Here is a 24,579-nt window from a genome sequence, read left to right on the forward strand (position 1 = left end):
AGATACATCCAGTCAGGTGTGCAGCCTACTTCTAACACATTTGTTTCCCAGAACACTGTGGGGTTAGGAGGATGGGTTTTAGAATACAGGTAGACACAATGTTCCCTTCTCAAAATCCACACCACTACAACCCCAATTCTGAAGATAATAAATATAAATTGGGCTATAAAGCAGCACTGCCATAAAGCACACCTCTCCTCACAGCTAGTTCCCGCTCAGCCTGACTGGAAACATTTCCCGCATTTTATTGGTGATTAGTGTCAGCCAATAGCAGCTCAGAGCTGGTGGGAGGGCAGAGGTCCGGCCACGCAGGGTCACAATACCACGAAGCCGCCCCGCCCACCGGAAGTGGTGATGCGTATGGCGAGATTGTCTAGTCACAGAGCTCCCCGGGTTGGAGGTACAGAGTAAGCTAGGCGAGGAGTGTTAGTGTCTGTGTCCGAGGAAAGTCTCTGTGCAGCTTTGTGTGTCCGTGCTACACTCCCTGCTGATAATTACTGTGCATGTGTCAAATAACCCTGCACCAGGCTAAGTCCTCAATCACCTGGGACTTGTAGTTCCGCAACAGGTGGATGAGGCCTATATACAGGGTGTATGGTGGCCCATAGTGTACACAAAGCCCATGTGCTGCTCAGGTGGCATTGGGTTATGTATATCAGAGACATGATAGCCATTTGGGCTGCTATTGCTGATCTCCTTATAACAATTCCTGGTATCATACTGGAGCTTCAATACTTGTGTCAGAGTTTGGGATAAAATAAGTTTGGACATCTATAGCTTCAGGGCTCCTTGCAATAATGCACCGGTGTGGAATCAAACATGAGTGCTTTTACAGTAATAATGATACCCAAAAAATTGTAATACCTTGCCGTGTGTTGCTATGCGGTGCTTAGGCTATGTACACACGTGCAATATTTGCCGGTGGAAAGGATCTTTCATGATCCATTCCAATGACTGAGCGATGTACATACAGCACTGTTCTGCTCTATGGAGAGGGGAAGGGAGAGCGGCACCCGGCTGCACCCTCTTCCCTTTCACTTGCATTACGATCGTTCCTCGTCCATCGTCGAGCAGCGAGAGTAACATTTGCTGATCTCATGCATTCGCAGTGAGATTGGCAAATTTTGTTTTCATCCTATGTCACCTGATCTTGCGCCTGGGATGGGTGCCGTAGGATGAAGAACCCAGAAGAGCTCAGAGCGCCTAGGGCAGGACAGATGCCGGGACGATGCAGGACACCCCCCGAGCGATTTTGTTTTCATCCTACATCACCCGATCTTGCAGGTTCAGCCCCAAGTGGGAAAACACACAACCCTTTGAGCTTCCTTTAATACCATGTGGGAATGCACAGATCTCTCTGTGAAGTAACACTTCGCATGTACATAAAAACAAATATGTAAAGGTGTTAATCATGCCTTAAAGAGACTCTGTCACTTGTCTATATAAAGCAAAATGATGGCCTCTCTGCAAAAGGCACCCCCGAACCTTATGTTCATGGGCATGAGAAAGCCTGTGACTTTCTTCCCTGTGATGGTGTCCTTCCCTAGAAGCTAATTGCAAGCATTGTCATATTACATGGGAGTGATGCCACATTTTTGGCCGCAAATTTCTGTACTAGCTGCCAAGAAAAGCATTTACCCTGCTCTAAAAGTACCCACTCACCTTCCCAACTGTGTGGCAGATTTTTGTCCTGTGTGCGCCTGCACAGTGAGTTCTCACAGAATTTATATGGAGCCATACTGGAAGCAGTTGCTGTTTCTTACCATGGTCCTATACAACAGGGGTCCCCAACCCCCGGTCTGCGGCCCACTAGTGGGCTGTGGCCGTCTGACAGGTGGGCAGTGGCTCTGGCCAGTGCACCCCCCCAGCGGGGTCAGGAGAAGTCCCCGCTAGGCGGCGCACTGATCAGAGCCACAGACCATGTCTCCTGTACGGATCTCAGGCTCAGGGCAGTGGGTTGGTTATGTCTCTGGACACAACCCGCTAGCTCTCCCATTGCGGGCTCAGACCTGCGATGGGAGAATGGGCAGGTTCTGGCATCATGACATCACACTGGGAGGAAGTTTCTTCCCCTTTGAGTGACACATGGATCCCTGCGCATGCGTGGTCCGCAGTCCATGCATTTAGTGGTTCGTGAGCTCCAAAAGATTGGGGCCCACTGCTATACAAAGTCTATTAGTTCTCCAGAAGCAGGCACACCCAGGGCTGAAGAGTAGTGGTTCCATTCCCATTGCAGTAGGATGCAGGAGTTAGGTACAGTGATGGTGGGGTGCATAGTCTGTAATTAGATCCAATGAAAGGGAGGAAGTGCAGGTCCAGTTTCTGCAACAGCCTTCCAAGGCTTTCTGTCATAGGCCAGTGTCAAGCCATTGTTTCATACACAAAGCTTTTGCACCCTCCAGATGGTGCTGATGCTTGCCCAGACTCTACTGCTCATTTCTATTGGCCAGTAAGGCTTCCCATAATATAGCCAAATAAAAAGGCGTGCTCAACTCACGGATATTTTTTTTGTTATTCTTAAACTAGCTGATTTCCCGGTGTTGCCTGGGTATTTATTTATTGCAATCTTATAGTCCAAAAAAAAGTATGTAAAAAATATAGGCAAAAGGCACACTGTGCTCAGCAATACATACACACATACATACATGTCTCCATGTCCACAATGTCTCCATGCATTTTCTGGTGATGACATACACACACACATCCAAATATAGCTCTGACATATAGCACAGCGCTTTACAAAGATGACTGGTGCACACACGAGTCTCTGTCATACCTCGTATGTATAGCAAGTTTGGTTTAAATGTCTCCATGCGTTTTGGAATGATGGTGGAACATACATCCTAATATAGCTCTGACAAAGATCAGCCTGTGCACTCACATGAGTCTCAGTCAAATGTCTAGCACAGGGGTCAGCAAACTCCAGGCTTTAGGCCAGATACGGCCTAGCCAGTAGTCTGTTCTGGCCTAATCCCAGTCGGCAACCCGTGGATCCGGAGCCGCATGCGAGGGTAAGGGGACATTCCCTCTCCTCCGTATGCATTGTGGAGGAGAGGGATTTCCCTTCAGGGGCGTTCCTGGTGGGGGCGGGGCCATCAGCGCGGGACTCGACAAAGAGTATGGCCTAGTGTGCCTTCTTGACCTCCTAATAAGGCCTAGTAGCCAAAAAAGTTTGCTGACCCCTGGTCTAGCAAGTTTAGTGATGGTGGAACATAGCAAGTTTGGTTTAACTGTCTCCATGCGTTTCATCCAAATATAGCTCTGACATATAGCACAGCGCTGTACAAAGATGACAGGTGCACTCACATGAGTCTCAGTCATATGTATGGCAAGTTTGGTTGAAATGTCTCCATGCCTTTTTGAATGATGGTGGAACATACATACATACATACACACATACATACATACATACAATTTTATATATATAGATCAACACTCCTAATTTGTATTTCTTCAGGAGCTCTGTTGTGGCCACCACTACCTTCTTTGTGTGCCATTCACAGAGAACTGTACAAATATCCTGTTGAAACCGTGTCATTCATGTGCACATATTTAATAAACCATAAGTAAAAGTGTTAAAAAAATAAACTTAAAAAGAAAAAAACAGTTAAAATAGCTGTGCTGGAGATGGCCTTTAATAGCGATCAAGATATGCCAAAGATTGGGAAGTTTTAAAGCCATCTGCATTGTGTAGGCACCTCATGTGTGGAGCAGTTTTTCTGTAGTCACAGAGTTTCTTTCAAGTACCTAAAGTAACCCTGTTGCTAAGATTAAAGCATAAAACAAAAAGTAACTGTAAAAGAAAAGCATTTTTACTTGACCCTGAATTTCCAGATGCATTGTGATTCATTTTTTAGTTCTTTGTGTCCATGATCTGTGACTCATAAATCCAATGTGTGAAAATTGCATTTATGATCCATTATTCTGTGCATTAAATGTCCAGGGTTTAGGACTCTTTATATATGATGACTGTAGTATAGTGTTATGTTGAGCAGTGTTTCTCAGCCAGGTTCCTGTGGAACGCTAGGGGACTGTTGAACAAGGATCGTTTTGGCGATCTGTAAGGGTGATATTCTTCCCAATGGCCAGCAGTGTAAGAGACATTCTCCCTACTGACCATTTCCCTAATGTATTGTGACCTATGGGTATAGTAGTTATAGGGATTCCATGAGACCTTGATAGGTTAATTTAAAAGGTTGGAAAATACTGTTGTAAAGGCAAGATACAAGATATCTTAATTTTGGTGCATATTCTTCATTTGAGAGGCTTGCAAAAGTACCATATGAGCTGCCTAATAATATACATTTTTTCTTTTGTTGCAGTATTTGTTATCTATTTAGGTGTTTATGTGTTTCGTTTACATTAAGCTATACTTATGCATTATGTTGCTAATTACATACCTATGCTAATTACATATCTGATTGGTTTTATTTATTGATGTATAGTTATGCCTTAACAATATATATTGATATATTCAATATCTGCTTTTGTAGATATATCCTAATAATATTATAACTAGTATTAAACAGGATTTATATAGCGCCAACATATTATGCAGCGCTGTACATTAGATAGGGGTTGCAAATGACAAATTAATACAGATAGTGAAACAGGAGGAGAGGACCCTGCCCCCGAAGAGCTTACAATCTACCACCATTATTATCATTTCATCACCATACAAAAGAAAGGTGTTTTTGCTGTACTCCTGAGGATGCAGACCAGATCTGCAAAATGCGTTATTTGCACCTTTCATCAACTTGTATGTAGGCTGGGAAACCTATAATCCCCCTCCTCTTTTGGGGTGGTAGTACTAAACCTATGTACCTTCACCCTTTAGTGGTTGAGGCCAACAAAACTCTCTTTGATGGTAGTGTAAAAATATGTTTAGTGACCTATTTGGTCATATATGTGATTTTATGTATCTATTTTTAATGTTTTCCTTTTTGTGGTTTTAAAATGATTTGTAAATAAAAATTTTGCTTTTACTTAAATTGTTCAGCACCTTAAAAATCCCACTTTTTTGTCCCACGTTTGGGAGTTTACTTTGCTTCAAACAACAACTGGGCCATAGCTTTTCTTCCAATATACTAAATTAGGGATGTGTACTCATTTGCTTAATTATCGTAGAGGGGTTTACACAAATTTTAAACCTTGCAAAAGTACCAAAACGTGACTCACAATTAATAATTTCCACCTGATCAGTATAATCCCATGTGATCTCCTTTATCCGATGGTGACATGACTGTTCTGGAACTGTAAAGTCATTTACTGTCGTTACACTAAATGGTACATGAGAAGTAAAATTGCTGCACCATTAGGTCTGTGTCTCTTTGCAAAAGCAGTTCATCTTTTTGAAATATGTTTGGAAGGGATATTCTTGTGTGCTCCTTTAAAGCTTGAGACTTCTGAACAGGAAAGATTGTGCATTTGGGGTAAATATTATCTTTAAAGCTGAGTTCCTGAGACTTTGATATTTATTTAAAATCTTTTAGGGTGTTAGATAAATGTCTTAGTATTGTACAATACCTATTTCAATTAATTATCCACAGGTTATTAGGTAAACATTCTTCTGTATTCCTACTTTCTTGTAGCCGTTACTATCCTTCATTGGCAGCACAGAAATACCCTTTTTTTCCCCCATGTGCATTACCTGAGAATGCTCAGATTGGGCACCGTGGTTGTGCTGAGATTCCATAGCAGTCCAAAGAGCAGGCAAAAATCTAGAAATGCAGGCAATAAATAGTCTTTGTCTTTGTGCTATATAACCATTTTTTTAACATTTGTAACCCAGTGTTCACCCCAGCCACTTTTATGCGGGCGCACCACCCGGCACTTTTTAGTAACCACTCGGCTGTTTTGGGTAATTGTTGAAGAGTTAGGTCACAATAAAGAGGCTGCCACCCTTCTACAATTTCTTCCCACCCAGGTTAAAAGAATTTCTGGGTTGAACACTGTAACCCTTGTAATCTTTAGGTGGTATTCTTGTTTTGACACCTAAAAAATCTGCTCCTCATCTAGGTCAAAACATATGAAGACAGTCTTATGCAATAAGAAATCCTTACATTTCACTTGCTATGGGAATCATAGTTCAAGGTTTACCAGAGTGATAAAGACTGTTGTAATGGATGTGTTGGTACTTCTTTTGATAAACAAAGCACAAATTTGATTTAAGTTGAAACATTCTTTATATTTAAGATTGTTAGGAAAACGCTGTATGTTTTTCTCCTAATGCTATTTTTGATATAGCAATAGTTTTAAATGAGTGTACCATTCCTCTAACCAATAGGTAACATGAATTACAATTTTACCATTCGATCAAAATATTGATTGTAACGTTATTCATTATAATTTTTTTTACAGATTTGACATTTTATTAAAAGTTGTCTAATCAATTAAAAATGTTTCATTGTGTATAGCTAGCATTAAGAACCTGATGTTCCTAGATATTAGCTTATATATAGTGTACTGGGGGATCATACTTCTAAGTATGGGGTTATGTATTCAGAAAACGCATACGTTTTAAATGCCCTGTAAAGGACAACTGCACTATTGATTGATAACAAGTTTTTTTTTTTAGTTCATTTCACCTCTCCATGATGGAGTGCATCCCACCCGGTTTGATACTTATCACTGCCTCCATTTCAGCGATCTATACTGTGTGCTACTGTCCGGAGCTAAGTCTTTATTGAGAAACCTTTCTTAACAGGATCTCTTTATCTTGCACATGCATGTCATTCATTCCTATGGGACCCGCTATACTCTTTAAGACTATTGGAAGTTGCCACTAGTATGGCTTCCCAAAGGAAGGTGTGGGTATGTGCAGGTTATAGAGGAATTGGCCAGGATGCTCTCTGAATAAAGGCTGTGTGGCTCCAAACAAGGACACACAGTAAAGACTTCTGGAATGGAGGCAAAGATCAGTATAATATTTTAATGCACAACATTTGTCATAGGTGGCTGTTCTTCCTTAACAGTTAATACTATACCACCACATGTAAACTCAGTAGCCTCCAACCATGTTGCCTTTTGTCATAGCAGTTGACTGTGGTTTTTTTATTCAGGTAGAAAGTTTATTAGACAACTGATTGTAAGACACTGTAACGTCACTTCTGGTTTCTGCGTTCAACATGGAACATTGGCGGAAGTAAGCTTACAGGTCCCCCAGGGCTCTGGAACAAGATGGGGCCTATACAAAGGCAGGCATTTAACATGTAGGCTTACTGATCTTCTTGAAGTCTTGGGGAAACCATGGGCTATTTCCCTCTACTTTGTATGGCCCCTTGACCAGTCTTGGTGGACATTATTCATGCTCTATTTATAGATGAATCCACTAACAAGTTCCTTTATGGACTTTGCTTCTATACTTAACTTAATATCCAGCCAACTTTGGTATTACTATTGACGATACACCTCTCAACCTCTGCTGTTGGATATTTTTTCAGCTACAACTGCCCAAGTAAGTTCCACTCTTTAATATTATTTGTATCCTTTATAATTATATATATTCATATTTGAAGATTTATATTCTGTATACTCTCTTAGGCTATTCAGCCAGTCCTTGCTTGTGCCTTGCCCGTGTATGCGTCCCTTTTGGTTCAGAGCTATGTGAGCTACCTTGATGCTTCTTTTATTTTTCACGATGTGTGCTTTTGTTGATTCACTGAATTTATTTGCAAATTAATGCAGTTTTTCTGAAATCATTTATATGTTTTATTTACACATTCATATTATTATTTCTATATGTCACTGTGTATATGCACACATTCAAGAACGATCATTTGATACCTTTATACATGAAAACAGTGAGATATAGTTGTGTTTGTATATTATATTATATATAAAGCATATTGAATGATTTATTTATTTGTATTTTAATAGATGTGTATTATCATCATTATTACTGCCACTACCACCATTGTTACATCTTTATACCAATAAGGTATCTATACTGAACTCCTGAAGAAGCAGCTCAGATCTGCGAAACGTGTAGTTATTAGCTTTCTGTCCCCTTGAGAATCAAGATGGTGAAATTGTACCTACACATTTAGGTGGTAGCAAACTAATCTTTAGTGGTGTTAGCAAACTAATGTCATCAACCCTGGTGGGCTCATTTTCTTGAAAACCTTTCGTTTAGTAGCAGAAGCCACGTAACTAGTGGCCCATATGGCCCCTTGATAAATTTTATTTCAGTAGTGTGTTTAAACCTACTTGTTCTTTTTCTTCATCTTTTTCTTTTTTGGATTTCCTTGTTGATTCATGTTTTGCATAAAGGCAGTTTTTAATCATTTGTAAATAAAGTAAAACATATTTTTATCATATCATTTTGTACATAGAAAATCCCACTTTCTAGCCCAATTTCTTGTGGAGGCCTCTATACCCTATATAAAGAAATTGACTTTTCTGTCTTCAATGGAATAGCAGTAGATCAATGGCTGGCAAGGTTATAACAAGCTGCTAACCATCTATGTGAACAAGCCCCAAGGTTATTTCACTACTCAATGCGCAGCCTACATGCTCTATACATCTCAATATTTATTGTACAATTTAGATGAGAGTATATTTTACTATTGCTTGTGTTCAACACACCTGCACTTTAGTTTAAGGGTCCTATGAGCCTTCGATAAACCTGCAGAAAGGCTGTCAAATGCCTGCAGAAGCTGACGCTTTATAGACTGGTGGTTATAAACTAACATCAAGCAATGTCTATGTAACTTAGTGCCTCTGGGTTTCTTAAACCTTTTTTCTAAACTGTAGCACAAATTTACTGGGTAAACAATTCCTTTGTGTTTCAGCTGCCTGGTGTTACCTTTTATTATCTTTTAATGATGAACTTTGGTTAGCCTGTACTTTGTTTGGGAGACCTTTAGCCCACGGCCTGACAGATTCTTTAATTAGTTTAATATAACCAAAGAAGAATAACTGCTTAAGTCACGTTATTATTGCCATAAAAAATTTCAGCTCAAATACCTTTCCTTTCCTTTGTACTGAACAAACCCTACAGCAAGTTTCCATTGTGCTCGGAAATTACTGAGCTGAATTAGCTTCTCTTGTATTCATTAGTCTTGTAGTGATGCTGAAGAGGTTGCATATGATGTGACACGCAAAGGATCTATACCAGGCTTTTTTGACCTTTTAAACATGGGAGAACCCTTAAAATAATTTTCAGATCTCAGTGAAATTCTGCTATGATTACAATATGCACAGCTCACAGTACATTAGTGTGATGGTCACTGGGAAGAAATTCCTCTTACATTGCTGACCAGTGAGAAGAATGTAACCCTTGCAGATGAGCTACTAAGTTAGTTATCCAATGTTTCCAATGCGTTCCGGAAGCCTAAGAAGTAACTTCACAAACTACATATCCTTAATCACTACTTAGTGTAATGAAAAGGAGACATCTCTTGACTCTTTATCCATTGACACTTTTGTGTAATCAAACAACTTATCACACACTCTATGGCCTTCCATTAAAAAGTCCTACATTATTATAAGTGCATCACTTGTATTTGTTCCCCTGCCAAGTCCTACAAATACCCATTGTTCCTGCAAATGAAGTCCATCTAATGTAGCCTCCTGTGTTGGGGTGGCAGATATACTGCTTTGCTCCTGAATTTAAAGCCGTTTTGTCACATTTGTGTAAGCTGTCCCTGCTTTTACTACATTAGGATGAGATGGTGATGCAGGGAGTAAAGCTATCAGAACATTCACTGCAGGTTCACAAGCCTGTGGCTTGTCAGCTCCTAGCCACATCTAGTCCCCTGCTTTTCGGATTGACAGCTGTGCCTCTGTAGCGGAAACACACCCACTGTGAGCTGCAGCGTCTGGGAGGCACAATGTGTGAGACACAAATTAAAGCATACCTAAACTCAACATTTTCACTTTATTTAAAAGGGTAGACAACCCTTATATGTAAAGCAAAAATGTTAATTTATTTATTTTTTTTAATATGTGCAACACCCTTTTCTTTAAAAAAAAAAAAAAAAATCTCAGTCTTGATTTTGGTGATCGCCGCAGCAAAGAAGACGAAAGAGAAGAATGAAGATGGCGGCACTAGGGCTTCCTCAGTGTCGGGACAAAGTGGAATTCCAGGGCAACGCGGGATCAGATCAAGGGAAGGTCCAGAGGGATCGGTGGGATTAAAGGAAAGTGTCATTTTTTTTGTTTTCAGTTTAGTTCCGCTTTTACTCTTTATACTGTAATTTTTTTTTTTAAATGGGGGAAGCCTTGAATTAACTTTCAGGTCTTAGGCAAGGTACACACGTGCAATAATTGTCGTTAGAAAACGAACGACTAATGACAGATCAACGAATATTCACAAATATTTTAAACGATCATACAGTGCACAATTCTGTACATGCTGTAACAATACGATCATTCAAATATAATCCACCAATAATGTACACCCACTATATACGATCGTTTGAACGATGCAGGAAGTGATGTGTACCATAGAAAATGTACCGCAGAACAATCCGTCATCACTGAGCCGACCGTACACACAAAAGACAGTAAACGATCGTCGCCCAAACAGATCTGCCAGGACGGTTATTTGTTTCCAGCATCATTCCTCATTCAATGACGTAATTGGCCTGTCGTTGTGCACTTTTTTGTTAACGATTATCGAACGATCTGTCATTAATTGTTCATTTCCAACAATAATTATTGCACGTGTGTACATAGCCTAAGGTAATCCCTGCTATAAATACAATATTTACAGTTCAAAGTACATTAATGTAGGTCAGAAAGAATGCCTCCTACATGGCTAGCCAGTGGGAAGAATGTCACCCTTACAGATTGTCAAAATGACTATTGGTGTCAGTGGTAACTGACATGAGAGGTCCAAATTGCTCAAGGAACACCTAGCAACTTCTGGATGAACCCTAGGGATATTATGTATTCCTCATTGAAAACATTGGTACTGTATCCATGACGGTTCTATGAAGTACGCTCTGCATATATTTATCAGCTTATAGATTGCTTAAATGTTTTTCTTAAACTGTTTTTTTCAACAGGTGCTCTGTAAAGATTTGGCTTTAATTACTATCAGTAGTCATCGTAAAAATGAAGCTTGAAGGTACGTTCATATGTTAGCAAGTACATTTTGCATATACATTAAGTCAACATTTTATGAAGGGTCAGTTAATGTATAAAAAATAAATGCAGATAGCTATTACACCTAAGAATATAGCTTTCCAAGTTTTTTTTTTTTTTAATATTGCCTGCAAAACCATGTTTCCTGGCTTGTTCACAGTTGTACAAAGCAGTAATGGTAATGTTACTTGCAGGGCCATGTATTGATGTCATTTATTTGAAATGGCACCACAATTCAAGAAAACCAAACTGTGCTTTAATATGCTACCAAAAAATCCAACAGTGTGAGCCTTACAAAAACTATTTGGCAGTGGATTGGACTGAGCGTATCCTGCATTTATCATTAGTTAGGCCACCTCACATCTTAAGGCTTTCTGATTAAGGTGGTAATCCAACTATCCAGAGTCTTTTTGCGTTGTAAGGTAGAACAAAGGTGGCTTTTACAGGTAAATTACATGCATAAATAAAGTAAAAGCACATAGAATTCTATGGGAACATGGTTGTTGAACCTAATGGTCTTGAGACAGTATCTCTTTAAGACAATAAATGGGTAAATAATTAGAACATGAGGATAAGTGACAGTTTGTGGACTGATTTTTCGAATGGTAAACTTAAATTTTGATGAATGAAAAGTAATATTTGCATGTGTTATACACAAACGGGCATTAAAGGCAGGAAGTATAGAAGGAAACCTACTATTTTAAATGCATTATTTCTTAAACAGGATTTATAAAGCGCCACCATATTATGCAGCGTTGAACATTAAATGGGGGTTGCAAATGACAGACAGATACAGACCGTGACACAAGAGGAGGAGAGGACCCTGCCTCAAAAAGCTTACAATCCAGGAGATGGATTTTATGTTTTCAACTAACCATTACTGTTCCTCTTTAAACTGTGGCATCTGATGTGTTGGGTATGGACACACGTACTGTCATGACAATATTTACTACAAAACAGAGACCAGTAGTGAGGCTTTGGTTATAGAAAGGGGCAAGGAAAGATTGCTAAATCATAAACCAGAAAAGTAAGTGTATATCAAGGAAACTTAGGTATTCCCGGCTGCAGCAGTGCTAATGCCGAGAAAAGCACTGGCATCCAAGTGAATGATATGTGCTGACAGCATCGGATTAGGTACGCATGTGATACATCTGGTTGTAACACCACCAGTGAGTTTACTTAACAACATGATGGAAATAATTATGATTAACAGTAGCCCAAATCAGCTCCTCAGAGAAGCCTGTAATAAAGCTAGCTAAGTAGTTTCCCCCCAAATGTATTTTTGTTTTTAATCAGAAAACCTCAATATACTCTTAAAAACGATGTAGTTTAAAAACAAACATATATAAGTATGTATTCATATAGCTAATACAGCTATAAAACTTTGCCTTGCAAACAAGAACAGCTGCCAGACATTCTGGTGTTTTATACCCTGAAAAACTGTTGGAATGTGCAAATGGGTGCACTGAAAAGTAAATTGGTTTTTACATTTACTTGCCACTCCCTTTTTATTTTTTTATTTTTTTGTGTGTGGCATAGGTTCAGCAAGTTCCACCACATCTAAAGGTGCTCTATTGTATTGACATCAGGTTATTGTGGGGCCATTTGTGTCGAGTGAACTCATTGTCATGTTCAAGTAACCAGTTTGAGATGATATGAGCTTTGGGATATGGGGCATTATTCTGTTAAAATTTAACATCACAAGATGGGTACACTGCCATCATGAAGAGATGGACATACCAGTACCCAGATCCCTATTCTTACTATGGAGTGGCACCACTGCTGCTGTAGTCCATCTGCTTAAAGGTACAATTTGTTGAGCGTTCAGAGAGGCTCTTCTGCATACCTTGGCTGCAATAAGTGTTTTTTTTAGTTACTAGTGTTTCTGTCAGCTAGAACCACTTTGGTCATTCTTTTAAGGCATCAACAAGGCATTTTTACTCGAACTCCCACTTGCTGGATATATTCCCTTTTTTGGACCATTTCCTGTAATCCCTAGAGATGTTTGTTTTATAAAAATCCCAGCAGATCAGCAGTTTCTGAAATAAACAGACCTGTTCACCCAACTCATTCCAAATCACTTAAATCATCATTTTTTTGAATTTTAATGCTCAGTTTGAACCTTCTTGACCTTGTGCACTTAGATATTGAACAGGTGTACCTAATAAAGTGGCCAGTGAATGTATAAACAAGTGATCCTAAAAAAAAAGGGGTGTCTTTACAATCTATTAAGTAACAAAACCAGGTAAATGATCAATATATGCAGACACCAATTGTCTACCTGGTTACTACCATGCAGCATTCTACCAACCATGATTTTGACTGATTGAAGTCACCTCCCCGTTGTACTGACCACTAATATCAGGAGAGCTTACATATATTGGTGGTCAGAGCAGTAGGGATGGCATTAATGGGCCAAAGAAGTGAGCTTTCTGTCAAAAAATTGTTTAAGCATTGTATGAGAACAGCCTATTTTCTAACTGATTTAGAGTTAATGCTTATAGAAAAGCAAAACTAAACCCAAAATAGTCGCCTGTCCCCAATCCATTGCAGGGTGCCGCCACCTTCTTCCTTCTTTTCTTTCTGGAGATGATCTTCTGCCATATTGATTGCCTAAGCTGGGAAATTGTAACTCCTGTGCAAGGTCAGGCATCCCCGGCTACAAAAGCAGCTCAGTGAAATTTGACAGAACTTTTCAAAAAGGGACTTTAGTTCCATTTTAAATCCAGCTTTGACACTATTAGAAATATTAACCAGTGTATGGCAACCAAGGTTTTACCCTTGCAATGCACAGTAAAGACATTCAGATTTAAAGTATACCTGAAGGTAATTTTTCACATTGGGATTGAGTGGTGGGGAGGTAGAAATATTGCTGTCTGTGTCTCAGGGATATTCATTCTCTCTGATTGTCCTGATCACCAATGTAACCAGGAATAAGAGTGAGGGTTAGTCCATCGCTTCCTTCCCAAAAATTATTCAATAGGGACATTTCTTTTTGTGGCATTGTTTACGGGTATTTCCCTCACATTGGAGAAATATACTGTTACTTCCTGTTAAAGTGGAACTAAACTGAAAAAAAATCACCTATAGTTTCACAGATCATTTTGGAGGTTTCCTGGATTTGGGTTTTGTGCTATCCCGTGTTCATGCGTGAGATCTGCTTTTTTTTCCCCATGTAGGAAAACATGAGCAGAAGAAGCAGCCAGAAGCCTCCTGGAATGTGTGACGTTGGTATGGCAGGGGGCTCTGCGCTTCCTCTTTCAAAAAAAAAAAAGTTTAGATAATTTTTACCTTGCATAAAAGGGTTTTCTACCCACTTTTAGAGTTTGGTCTGCTTTAAGCCTACAGGACAGGAAGTGAAAGTAAATTTCCCTAATGAGACAAGGATGAAAAAAAAGCCTGGCATGTTAGCTGCTGTGCTAAGATAAAACATATACAAAGAGTCATTTATTGTAAGTACCACACAGTATTACATATCTCTTCTTATTGGTGCTGTGGTTTCCAGAATGACTTCTGCACACTGCATTATTCCCTTTCAACAGCAGAGACTGTAGGGATGAAATGGCTGCAACAGGAATGGGTTTCAGCATCTCATGTAGTTTAGGATTTATTGGCACTTTAATCTCGCACCAGGTTTGCTGCTTTTTATCCAGTTTCTCTGTGTAAATACATTCCTTAGGGCAATGTCAGCTGAAAGAGATAGAAGGAAGCTGATACCCAGATGAGGCACTTCAATTTCCAAGGGAACACTCCGTGAAATGAAGGGAGGGGGAGTTGTTTACTAGTTCTCATCTTATAAGATGGGCTCAGTAATGTCTGGAATCCCCTGACTCACAAAACTTCATCTAAATTTATCCTTCATGCAGTTATACTTTATCCAACATACTGATACCCAATGTATATACACATACCTTTATTAAACTTTATTTATTAAACAAAGATGGATTTGCTTTGGAAATAAAAAGTATTGAAATACAGCAAAACTAGGGTCACCAAATTTAGTTTTTAATTTGTATCATTTTTAAGATTCTTCTGTTTCATTTTATAATAATATAATATAATCTTTTGGTATATTTGGTATTTTGTATTTGGTACATAATATAATCTTTTGGTATATTTGGTATTTTGTATTTGGTATATTTTGGTATTTTGTATATATTGGTATATTTTCCAAACAGCTGGAGCTGTTTGGAAAATATACCAATATATACAAAATAACATTGTACAGTTTGGTTCACCTTCACCCATATGTACCAGAAATCCATTGTTTTAAATAGGAGACATTGGATCCCTTATCCAGGGCTTACAAAGCCCATTACTGAACTCTTGCTGAAAACAACTGAATAGTTTCTTTCTGCCCTTCTTCCTTCTGATTTGAAAGTTTGTGCTGGGTCGGGTTATCCAGTGTTCCGTATATTATTTCAAATCCCAAGAAATACCTTCACAAACTACATATCCTAAATCTCTACCCTGTCATTGGGCTGGAGAGGTGACTTTCAACCGTATAGCTGGGTGATCCAGCAAACCAGTTATGCCATTTTGTACAATAGCATAACTACTATTTAGATTGTGTACTAGATTGGATCATAACCCAAGATCCAGAGCTGCAGGGCAATTTCTGCTCCTCCTGGACATTAATGTGCTTTTAGGTTTTGGCTTTTATCAAAACATATGTATATATATTATATTATTCTTTTGTCCCTAAAACAGTCCTTGTTAAAACCATATCCTTGATAAAAATGTCTATTCACTACGACTAGTTTCTTATACAGTTCATAATTCACAAGGAATAAATGGTTTTTCAATTTTCATTTATAAAGTGTGAAACCCTTCACTGCGGGTGTAAATGTAAAGTGGCTGAATTCGGAGTGGTGACAGAGCTGCAAGGCTGCCTGAAGACATGAAGCTTCCAGTTTATCCACTGTAAAGCAACACTGTCTTCGGACATTCGTTTGTTTTTAGTTGTTTTTGAATCTCATAAGTGACTATGTACGTAGGATAAACCTTGATGTTGTGATTTATTATAGTAGTATGGAGTTACAACTTTCCTTTATAAAACAGAAAAAAAGCTTTTCATGTAAAAATTGGAGGAATAGAAGTTTCCTTGTTTCTCAGCAATCGCTGTCTGCATAACTTTGATAGACAAAGGTAGAGACGACTTGTTTCATTTGCTCCACAAACTTCATCTAACGTCTATTATTTTGCAGAACAACACCACCCTGTCAACTATCTGATGTCATCAGATTTGCAGAGTCTTCTGGAGCAATCAGATCAGCACTACTTACAGATCACCCAACAGCCCAGCAATTCGGTTGAGGTTTTCTTCTGTCCAGATGGAGAGAAGGTAGATGGGAGAACTATAAATATCAGATGATCCTATATTTTTTTTCAAAATATATCTGCACTGTCATTTATTGGGAATGAAGGATCCCTTGCTACTCACTGATATTACACTAAATGTACACAATTTTATAAAACTAGAAGAAAATGTGTAAACATGAATGCAGATGAGTTGGAAGATACCAACAGGTAGATGTTTTTATTTCTATTATACTTAACTGTAACAACTTTTATGTCTTAAAAATATTTTTAACTTTTAGCCCTGAAAAAAATGGTTTAAACGTCATCCCATCCACAGGAAATGCTGAATTATAAGCATGTTAATTAAAGTCTTCACATGGTTTAGCTTTATACTTTTCAAAAATCATTTTTAAAAAGGAAACCCTTGTTTTTGAAAAAACTTGTGAAACCTTTTTTAATTGGGATTTTTATCATGGAGATGGTTTTTATAGCTGCTAATTAGGATGATGTGTTTAGTAGATATAGGACTTTATTAACGTGTAAATATAACCATCATACAAAATACAAGGATTAACAAAAGAAAAGTTGTGAAATACAAAGTATGTATACAAGAATGAAAAAAGCTGCAAAATGTTTGAAATATTACAGACAGCATCATGCATAGTAATAAGTAAAAAAATCAACAAGTAACAAAAACATTAAAGAGGAACTAAACTAAAAAAAAAAAAAATACACTTACCTTCAATCCTGCAGGCCAGTCTGGTCACTCTGGGGGTGGCTGGTGCTTCAGGTGCCGTTATCTTCGCCTTCTCCTCCAGGTTCTTCATCCTACGTCGCCTTACCCAGGCGCAAGATCGGGTGATGTAGGATGAAAAAAAATTTGCCAATCTCACTGCGCATGTGAGATCTGCAAATTGTTCTCTTTGCGCAAAAAGGCCACTTCCGCGCATGCCCGAGATGCTCATGCATGTGCAGAAGGAGCGCATCCAAGAGCCTCCGGGGATGCCTAACGTAGGTATCCCGGGAGGCTTTGGGCTCCCATTCATTATCGACTGCCTAGGTGGCTAAAAGTTAGAGGGCAGGGCTACACTTTTTTTTTTTTTTTTAAACGGTGTTGCACCTAAACAAAAAAACCCCCAAAAAACAGAATTTTTACCATACCTAAAAGGGTTGTCTTCCCTTTCTATGTAAAGTGAAAATTCTGAGTTTATGTACGGTTTAAATAAAGAAGCTAAATTGAAACCAATAAAGGCACACAAAAGGAAAACACCTGAGAATTACCTTAATAGCACCTTTCTTAATAGATCACTATTTCCCCCCAAGGCAACTCTGTTGAGAAAAGAGGGAAAAAAAGATATGGCGTACAGGTATAAAAAGGAGGACAAGGGAAGAATGGGAAAAGTCTACTTTAACCCAACAAGCTCCTCTTCTTGCCCCTGAGACTGTTACATACATAGTTAGTCAGGTTGAGAAAAGTCAGACATAAGTCAGAGGTATCCAAGCTTTTTGCAAAGAGGGCCAGATTTGGTGAGGTGAAAATGTGTGGGGGCTGGCCATTCAGCACGTACTTGGTTAGTGTGGGCGTGGTCTGAGTGTGTCCCGCACAGCACACACCATCCAGGATGATGTGAGGGATTCCCTGTGCACAGAGTCCGGTGTCAATGTGGGCTCCCTGCAGAGCACATTCTTGGAATTAGAGTGGGTGTGGTCCGTCCGGGTGTTACACAGCACATGCCCACTGTACTAACGTAGGGGATTCTCTGTGGAGACATGGGGACTCCGGTCCTGCTGGGTATGCCCGCTGAGTAGCAAGCTGATAATTGCAAGGCAGTTGATCAACTTTAATGAAAAATAAAATAGCTTTTTTGCATGTGTGTATTTTGTACTGTGGTCAACAGTGCTGGCGGGTCGCATATTATTGATTTTATGACAGAGGCTGCGGGCCCGTGGAAATCTGATTACAGGCCACAATTGGCCTCTGAGCCTGACTTTGGACATGCCTGACATAAGTCAATCAAGTGCAACATATCCCAGATAAAAAACCCTATGGACATAGTTAATCCAGAGGAAGGAAAAAAAACCCTGGTACAATTTGCTCCAACAAGGGAAAAAAAATTCCTTCCTGATTCCATGAGGCAATCGGGTGTTCCCTGGATCAATAATCTTTGTTCTCTTTCCTTTAAAGCTTTTATAAGCCCAATTATATTCTGTGCTTCTAGAAAAGCATCCAGCTTTTTCCTAAAGCAATCTATAGTAGTTGCTGAAACCACTTCCTGAGGGAGCAGATTCCACATTTTCACTGACTTTAAAATGAAGAATCCCTTCCTTATCCGGAGCTTAAACTTCTTTTCCTCCAGACACAAAGAGTGCCTTCTTGTCCTTTGTAACAATTCTAAAGTAAATAGTTGGGAAGAGAGTTTTCTATATGAACCATTTATATATTTATACAGGGTGATCATATCCCCCATAAGTGTCTCTTCTCAAGATGCGAGTATCATAAACAGGAGATGCGAAAAAAGTGCAACCAGCAAGCCCGAGTCGAGGGACTTTTTTTTTTTTATATCGGCTTATAGTTAATGTGAGTTGTCATTGCTTCCAGTTGCCTGTATGTTAAAAAAAAAAAAGGCTTGTAAAATTATATTTCTTAAAATGAAAAAAAAACTCGATGGAAAAGGGAGAAGAAAAAAAATTTAATGTGAAAGACAGCCAGTCATTAGGATTTGATGTTTATGAATTTAAGTTTTTGATATAGCCTTAAATGGCAACTAACATTTTGTAATTTGTCAGTATTACTCAGTCATGATTTGTCAGTATTACTAAATGCTTGAACACAAGTTTCTTTGTGTCTAGTAAAAGCACCACATTTTTACTAATGCTATCTTTATTTGTTCTGAATCCAATAATGATTCAGGCAGTTCGTAATTAAAAATTTTTTTTCACTTTAACCTAAATTATCTAAGTTTAGAAATCAATACTGAATTCCTGAGAATGTATATTAACTGTGAAATTGCAGTGTTGTGTGGCTGAATGTAATCAAATGTGCAGATTAAACACATCTAGGTCATATTTAAATTTATTATGATGCAAAATGTAATTATTCCGACAAATCTCTTATGATTAGGCAATCAAGGATGCCCGCATACTGCTTAGTGTGTTCAGGTGTTCTGCTCGCAATATGGGAAAATCATTTATGTTTTTCATCTAAATGTAGTTGCTGTGTTTACCCAACTTGAATTTTTGCGCCTATGTTTTATGCCATTTCTTCGTTGTTTATTTCTGTACTTAATATGTAGTTGTGCAACCTTAACTTTATGTGTTTGCCAGTAAAAAGGCCCACCCAAAGTGTACAGCCCTTCCTATAAGCAGAGAGACCCCGCTTGAACCCTGGCTGGATTTTTGTAATGCTAGTTTTAGAAGCCCTCCCCTCTATGTCCCTCACATATTTTCAATGCTTTTACTATATTCATCATCCTTTGCTGGGAGGCCTGAGAAGGAATTCTTTTTTTTTTTAACGCTCGTCTAGCAGTAGTTGAGTATCATTTTTTATATTGAAGTAAAAATGTAATACAGTACATTGAGAGATGTAGCTCTTGAACATAAAGGCTTAAAAAAATAATGTTTATAATATATAAAAAATGTTTTACCTGCCAAGATATTTGCAACTTAATACTGTCCCTCCTGCCACACTACTTAGTCAGGTGAATGGCACATGATTTAATCTTGCGGCATTATGGCTTCCTGCATCTCTGGCTGCTCATTGGAAATAAAAATCATCACATTTCTCTGGTCTTCTCTGTGATACCTAAACACCCTCTTTTTCAGCCTCTAGTATCTGAATACAAATTAAAGTGGAACTAAAGTTATACTTTCATAAATTAACGTTCAGGCAGGACATCTTCAACGTTCAGGCATCGCCCTTCTGCAATAAATCCTACATGCCTGATCACTCCGGGTATCAGTCAGAAAAGCTGTGCTGAAAAATATGCACAGTTCATCTTTGCTTGTCCCTACCATAGTCTTATGTCTTTAATACAGTCTAAGTTCATGTTAGGGAGGAAGTCAAATAACTAAAAGTTTTTGGAACACGGGAGGAAACTGGAGTACCCAAAGGAAACCAACACAAACATGGGGAGAACATGCAAACTCCATGCAGATAGTGTCCTGGTTGTGATTTGAATCTGGGACCCAGCTCTGCAAAGCCAGAGTGCTAACCACTGAGCCGCTGTGCTGCTTGCACGCCTTTGCATGAATCCTGCCCCAGTCAATCAAGATGCCCGAAGATCACCTCTAGGAATAGGTGAAGGAAGAAGATGGCGATGCCTTGCAACAGAACTGGAATAGGTGAGTATAGCACGTTTAGTTTCACTTTCAATTAACGACATTATATAGCCCGATAGGCACAAAACAAACAGAACAAAGTTTGTCACATTTCTGTGCAAGGATTAGTAGGCAGATAAAATAAATCTTTAGCATTAATGCCTGTGATATATTATAAAAATATGTATTATATAATCTACCACTATCTACCATCATTTTATTTATTATTTTTTGTACATTTATTATTATTTTGAAATACACCAGAAAAAAGTGCTATGTTTTCTATTGAACACAGAAAGAAGTATCACATAATTTGCATTCTTCATATTTGTCCGGAATATTATTATTATTATTCAGTATTTATATAGCGCCAACATTTTGCGCAGCGCTTTACAAAGTCATAGTCACATAGTCATGTATTAGCTGTCCCTCAACGAGGCTTACAATCTAATGTCCCTACCATAGTCATATGTCATTACCACAGTCTAAGGTAATTTTTGGGGGGAATCCAATTAACTTACCTGCATGTTTTTGGAATGTGAGAGGAAACCCACACAAACACGGGGAGAACCTGCAAACTCCATGCAGATAAAGTGAGTCCTGGCCAGGATACTAGATTAAATTGCATGCAGTTGCAAGTACAGATGTGTAAACAGGTTCCAACACTAACCTGGGGCTAGGCCATAGCTATTTTTTTTGTAAGTGTTTGCATATTTGTAAATAGCAGTAAATGAGCTTTATGGACCTCTATAGCTGCAATCACTGTGGGTCAATTCATCTTCAGCAGCATGGAACTTGTTGAAGTTGTCCTTTTCTAAGATCAGCTAAACCATTAGGAAAAGATGTACAAATGTAAAAATTCAGCGATGGAAATACATGTGTTGCGAAGTGCAGCAAAATAAATACAATCAGAGGAAATTTCCTTAAGAAGTAAATGCATTGACAAACAGGTCTGAGAGTAAGGTTATGGTGATAAAATGTTTAGTTACAAAATATGCCATTTTCTTCCTCTTTTACTATTCTTTATGTTAAAAGCTTAAGTCAAGAACATTTCATTTGAAGTCTCATTCTTTTAATCTTTTTATAGTCTCTGGATGCTGTGGTTTTTCACTGATTTTTGCTTGGAAATCCCATAAAAGTGGAACTAAAGTGATTAAAAAAAAGCTAGGAGTTAGATCTTTTGGCAGAAGAGACGTACAAAGCCTCTTTGATATAGCTCCAGGAGTTGCATCACCAGTGTCTAGTCAGTGGACCTGGAAGACAAATTACCTGAAAGAACACCAGTAGAAGATGTTGGCAGCAATGAATAGAGCACAGAAAGGGAAGATGGACCTTCCATCATCATAGAAGGGTAAGTGTTGCCAGCAAAAGGGAGGAGTGTGCGGACCTGGCATCACCAGAGGTGGGCATCCTAAAGTGTAAGGTAAGTGTTCCATAATTTTCAAGCGTGCTGCCCAATACTTTATGTACCATAGTCTAGGAGAGTGTGAGGACAAAACTCTGGACCTCAGACTGTTAAATATTTTCTTCATAGTAGGAGAAGCAGCTGCCTATTTTACGGCCTGATCCCGAGGTGTCTCTACAATTGAGATCTAAATTGTATTGTTTAAAAGAAGAGAATACCACACTTGACTAGGAAAGTGTTATCTTTATTTGCTACATAAAACTTTACTAAAACAGCTGCCAGTGTGTTTTGGGGGAATAAATGTCCCCGTTAATACGGGCCTTTAGTGGCAGCAAATGGAATCCATTTTCTGGCTAACCAGCATATATTTACTCCATTCCTTTTCTCTCTCAGCTCTGATGAAGGGAGACTGGTGAGTCCCCACAATGTGTTGGACACTGTTCCAATGACTTTATGGGCAAATAAAGACAGCTACTATACATAAGCAAGCATGGTGCACTTTTCCTTTACACAATACATTTTAGAATATTATTGCAAGAGCCTGCCTACCCCTCAGGCTGTAAAGTCCTGCTGTATTTTTCTTAATGCAGCTGTCCTTTAATACTGCTCTGTTATGTGATCATAGCTAAGTAACGCTCACTCCCCTCACTTTCTTCACATACACTTGTATTGTGGAGAAAGAGGAGTGAAGTGCATGACCAGTTATGATCACTGAGCACGCTAGTTCTCTATCTCTGGTCTGTTGCGTGCAGTCATATTTGGTACCCTGCACAACTGCTGTAACAGGAAAGTTACAGATAACACAGGTCAAATAATGGTTTACATTCTAAAGCAATCCATTTATTATGTTGTATTATTTTACAGATAAATGTAGATGCAAACTGTGTTCTTCACATTCCACTGTACAGAGATGAAGATTCACAGAAAATGCTGCTCTTGATAAACCCCCACAAAAGAGACTCAGGTAACTTTCTCAGATGCATTCAACCATTGTGGCATTGCTGCTAACACCAACACATAATCATGAAATTATTTTGCTGAGTATTAAGAGGTTTAGATGTGGAACTGTTTTATTGTCCATAGCAATCAGTCCAATTCTTCTGCAACCAGTCTTTGTAGATATTCTAACCCACACTGGGAACAAAAATGGACTGTAACTGGAACTACAGAAAACCGTCCTGTCTGGCCCACCTATAGACTGACGATAAAAGTTAAATCTGAAATTTTATGGCAGGCACTGTAATTGGAGTTATTGACAAGGTTAATAAAAGTGTATGTGAATTGATGTTACTGTTATTCTGTGCCCATTCTTGCAAATCACATGTATTGCTACAATGTCATCCCAAAAAGATGACACCACCAGTTGCTTCCCATTTTGTCTCATCACCTCATTCCTGTTCACTGGACTATAAATAAGAATATCTACACCAGTGAAGCACTCCATGTGCCCTTCTGATGATGAAATATTTTCTCCTGCTGTTCATCATTGCTCGGGCACTGCTTTTGGCATTTCCCCTGACTGGGCCACAGTCAACCCAACTCTCAGTCTGACACTAATTTAATGATTTCCAGTTGTTATACTAGCATCATTTTATTATATGATTTTTGAATGAATGAATTATTTTTTAAATAATACAAAATATCACAGGGTGTTTTTATGTTGGCTGTTTTATTTTTATATAAATTCATTACTATATAATAACAATTTGAGAAAAGGAATATTTAGCATATTTTGTGTGTTCCTCCATTACCGTGGATTCATCCGTATACATTTTTTTGGATGTGTCCCTGTCTTTATTCTCTATTTTGTAATAAGTGTATTAATTTGTAAACTATGGAGTATGGTGTAATATTTGTCAAATTACTATCTCTACCATTTCTTTTTTTTCCCCTCTTGCAAATACCCAATACAGTCTTACTAATGTGCTTGTTTGTCCAGTTGTTGCAGTGTACTTGAACGGCCAATGGAGGGGTGTAGATGACATCTTGCAGTCATGTGTTCCTGCCCAGGAGGGTCTAAGACAGGTTAGTATTGTAATGTGCTTATGCTGAACAATTAAAGAACTGCACTTTGTAAATCCCTACTCAAATACCAACTTGACAGTTGGCTAGGATCTGTAATCATGGGCAATGCATATGGGCAATTGGTGTCTATACCACAGCATATTCAGGTCTCCTGATACTTCACTTAAGCCTCAGTGATGTAAATACAGGTGCAAACTTTTGACTGAACTCTGTAAAAGATTGTGTGCGTCCATACATGTTCCGAAAATGCTTGTAAGTGCTTGAATTATCAATTATTTAGTGGAACATTGTACATATTTGCAAAATTTCACTTATGAACCTACAGGAGCTCGTGCAGTTAGAGACCTTATAAGTGACAAAAAAAAATATTTTTATTTAACCAATTTTTTTTTAACCTTAGTCAGTCCTAATAAAAAAACCCTTTTGCCTCTTTGGCCCTT

General features: G+C 38.6%; 1 protein-coding gene across 5 annotated transcripts in view; it reads left to right on the plus strand.

Moving 5' to 3' along the window:
* The first annotated feature begins 315 nt into the window (after nt 1–315).
* Nucleotides 316–24,579, plus strand: part of LOC140324627 (protein FAM169B-like) — a 33,452-nt gene continuing 9,188 nt past the window's right edge. The window contains exons 1-5 of one of the 5 annotated variants that reach the window (XM_072402673.1): nt 316–400; nt 11,013–11,074; nt 16,299–16,435; nt 22,979–23,078; nt 24,054–24,139. In XM_072402673.1, coding sequence (XP_072258774.1) covers nt 11,062–11,074; nt 16,299–16,435; nt 22,979–23,078; nt 24,054–24,139 — 336 coding nt within the window. In that variant the 5' untranslated portion in view covers nt 316–400; nt 11,013–11,061. Of the gene's footprint in view, nt 408–11,012; nt 11,075–16,298; nt 23,079–24,053; nt 24,140–24,579 lie in introns of all 5 variants that reach the window. The other 4 variants (XM_072402674.1, XM_072402672.1, XM_072402676.1 and 1 more) reach the window with 4 other exon arrangements.

This window comes from Pyxicephalus adspersus, chromosome 2, assembly GCF_032062135.1.
Source record: "Pyxicephalus adspersus chromosome 2, UCB_Pads_2.0, whole genome shotgun sequence".
NCBI classification, from domain to species: Eukaryota; Metazoa; Chordata; class Amphibia; order Anura; family Pyxicephalidae; genus Pyxicephalus; species Pyxicephalus adspersus.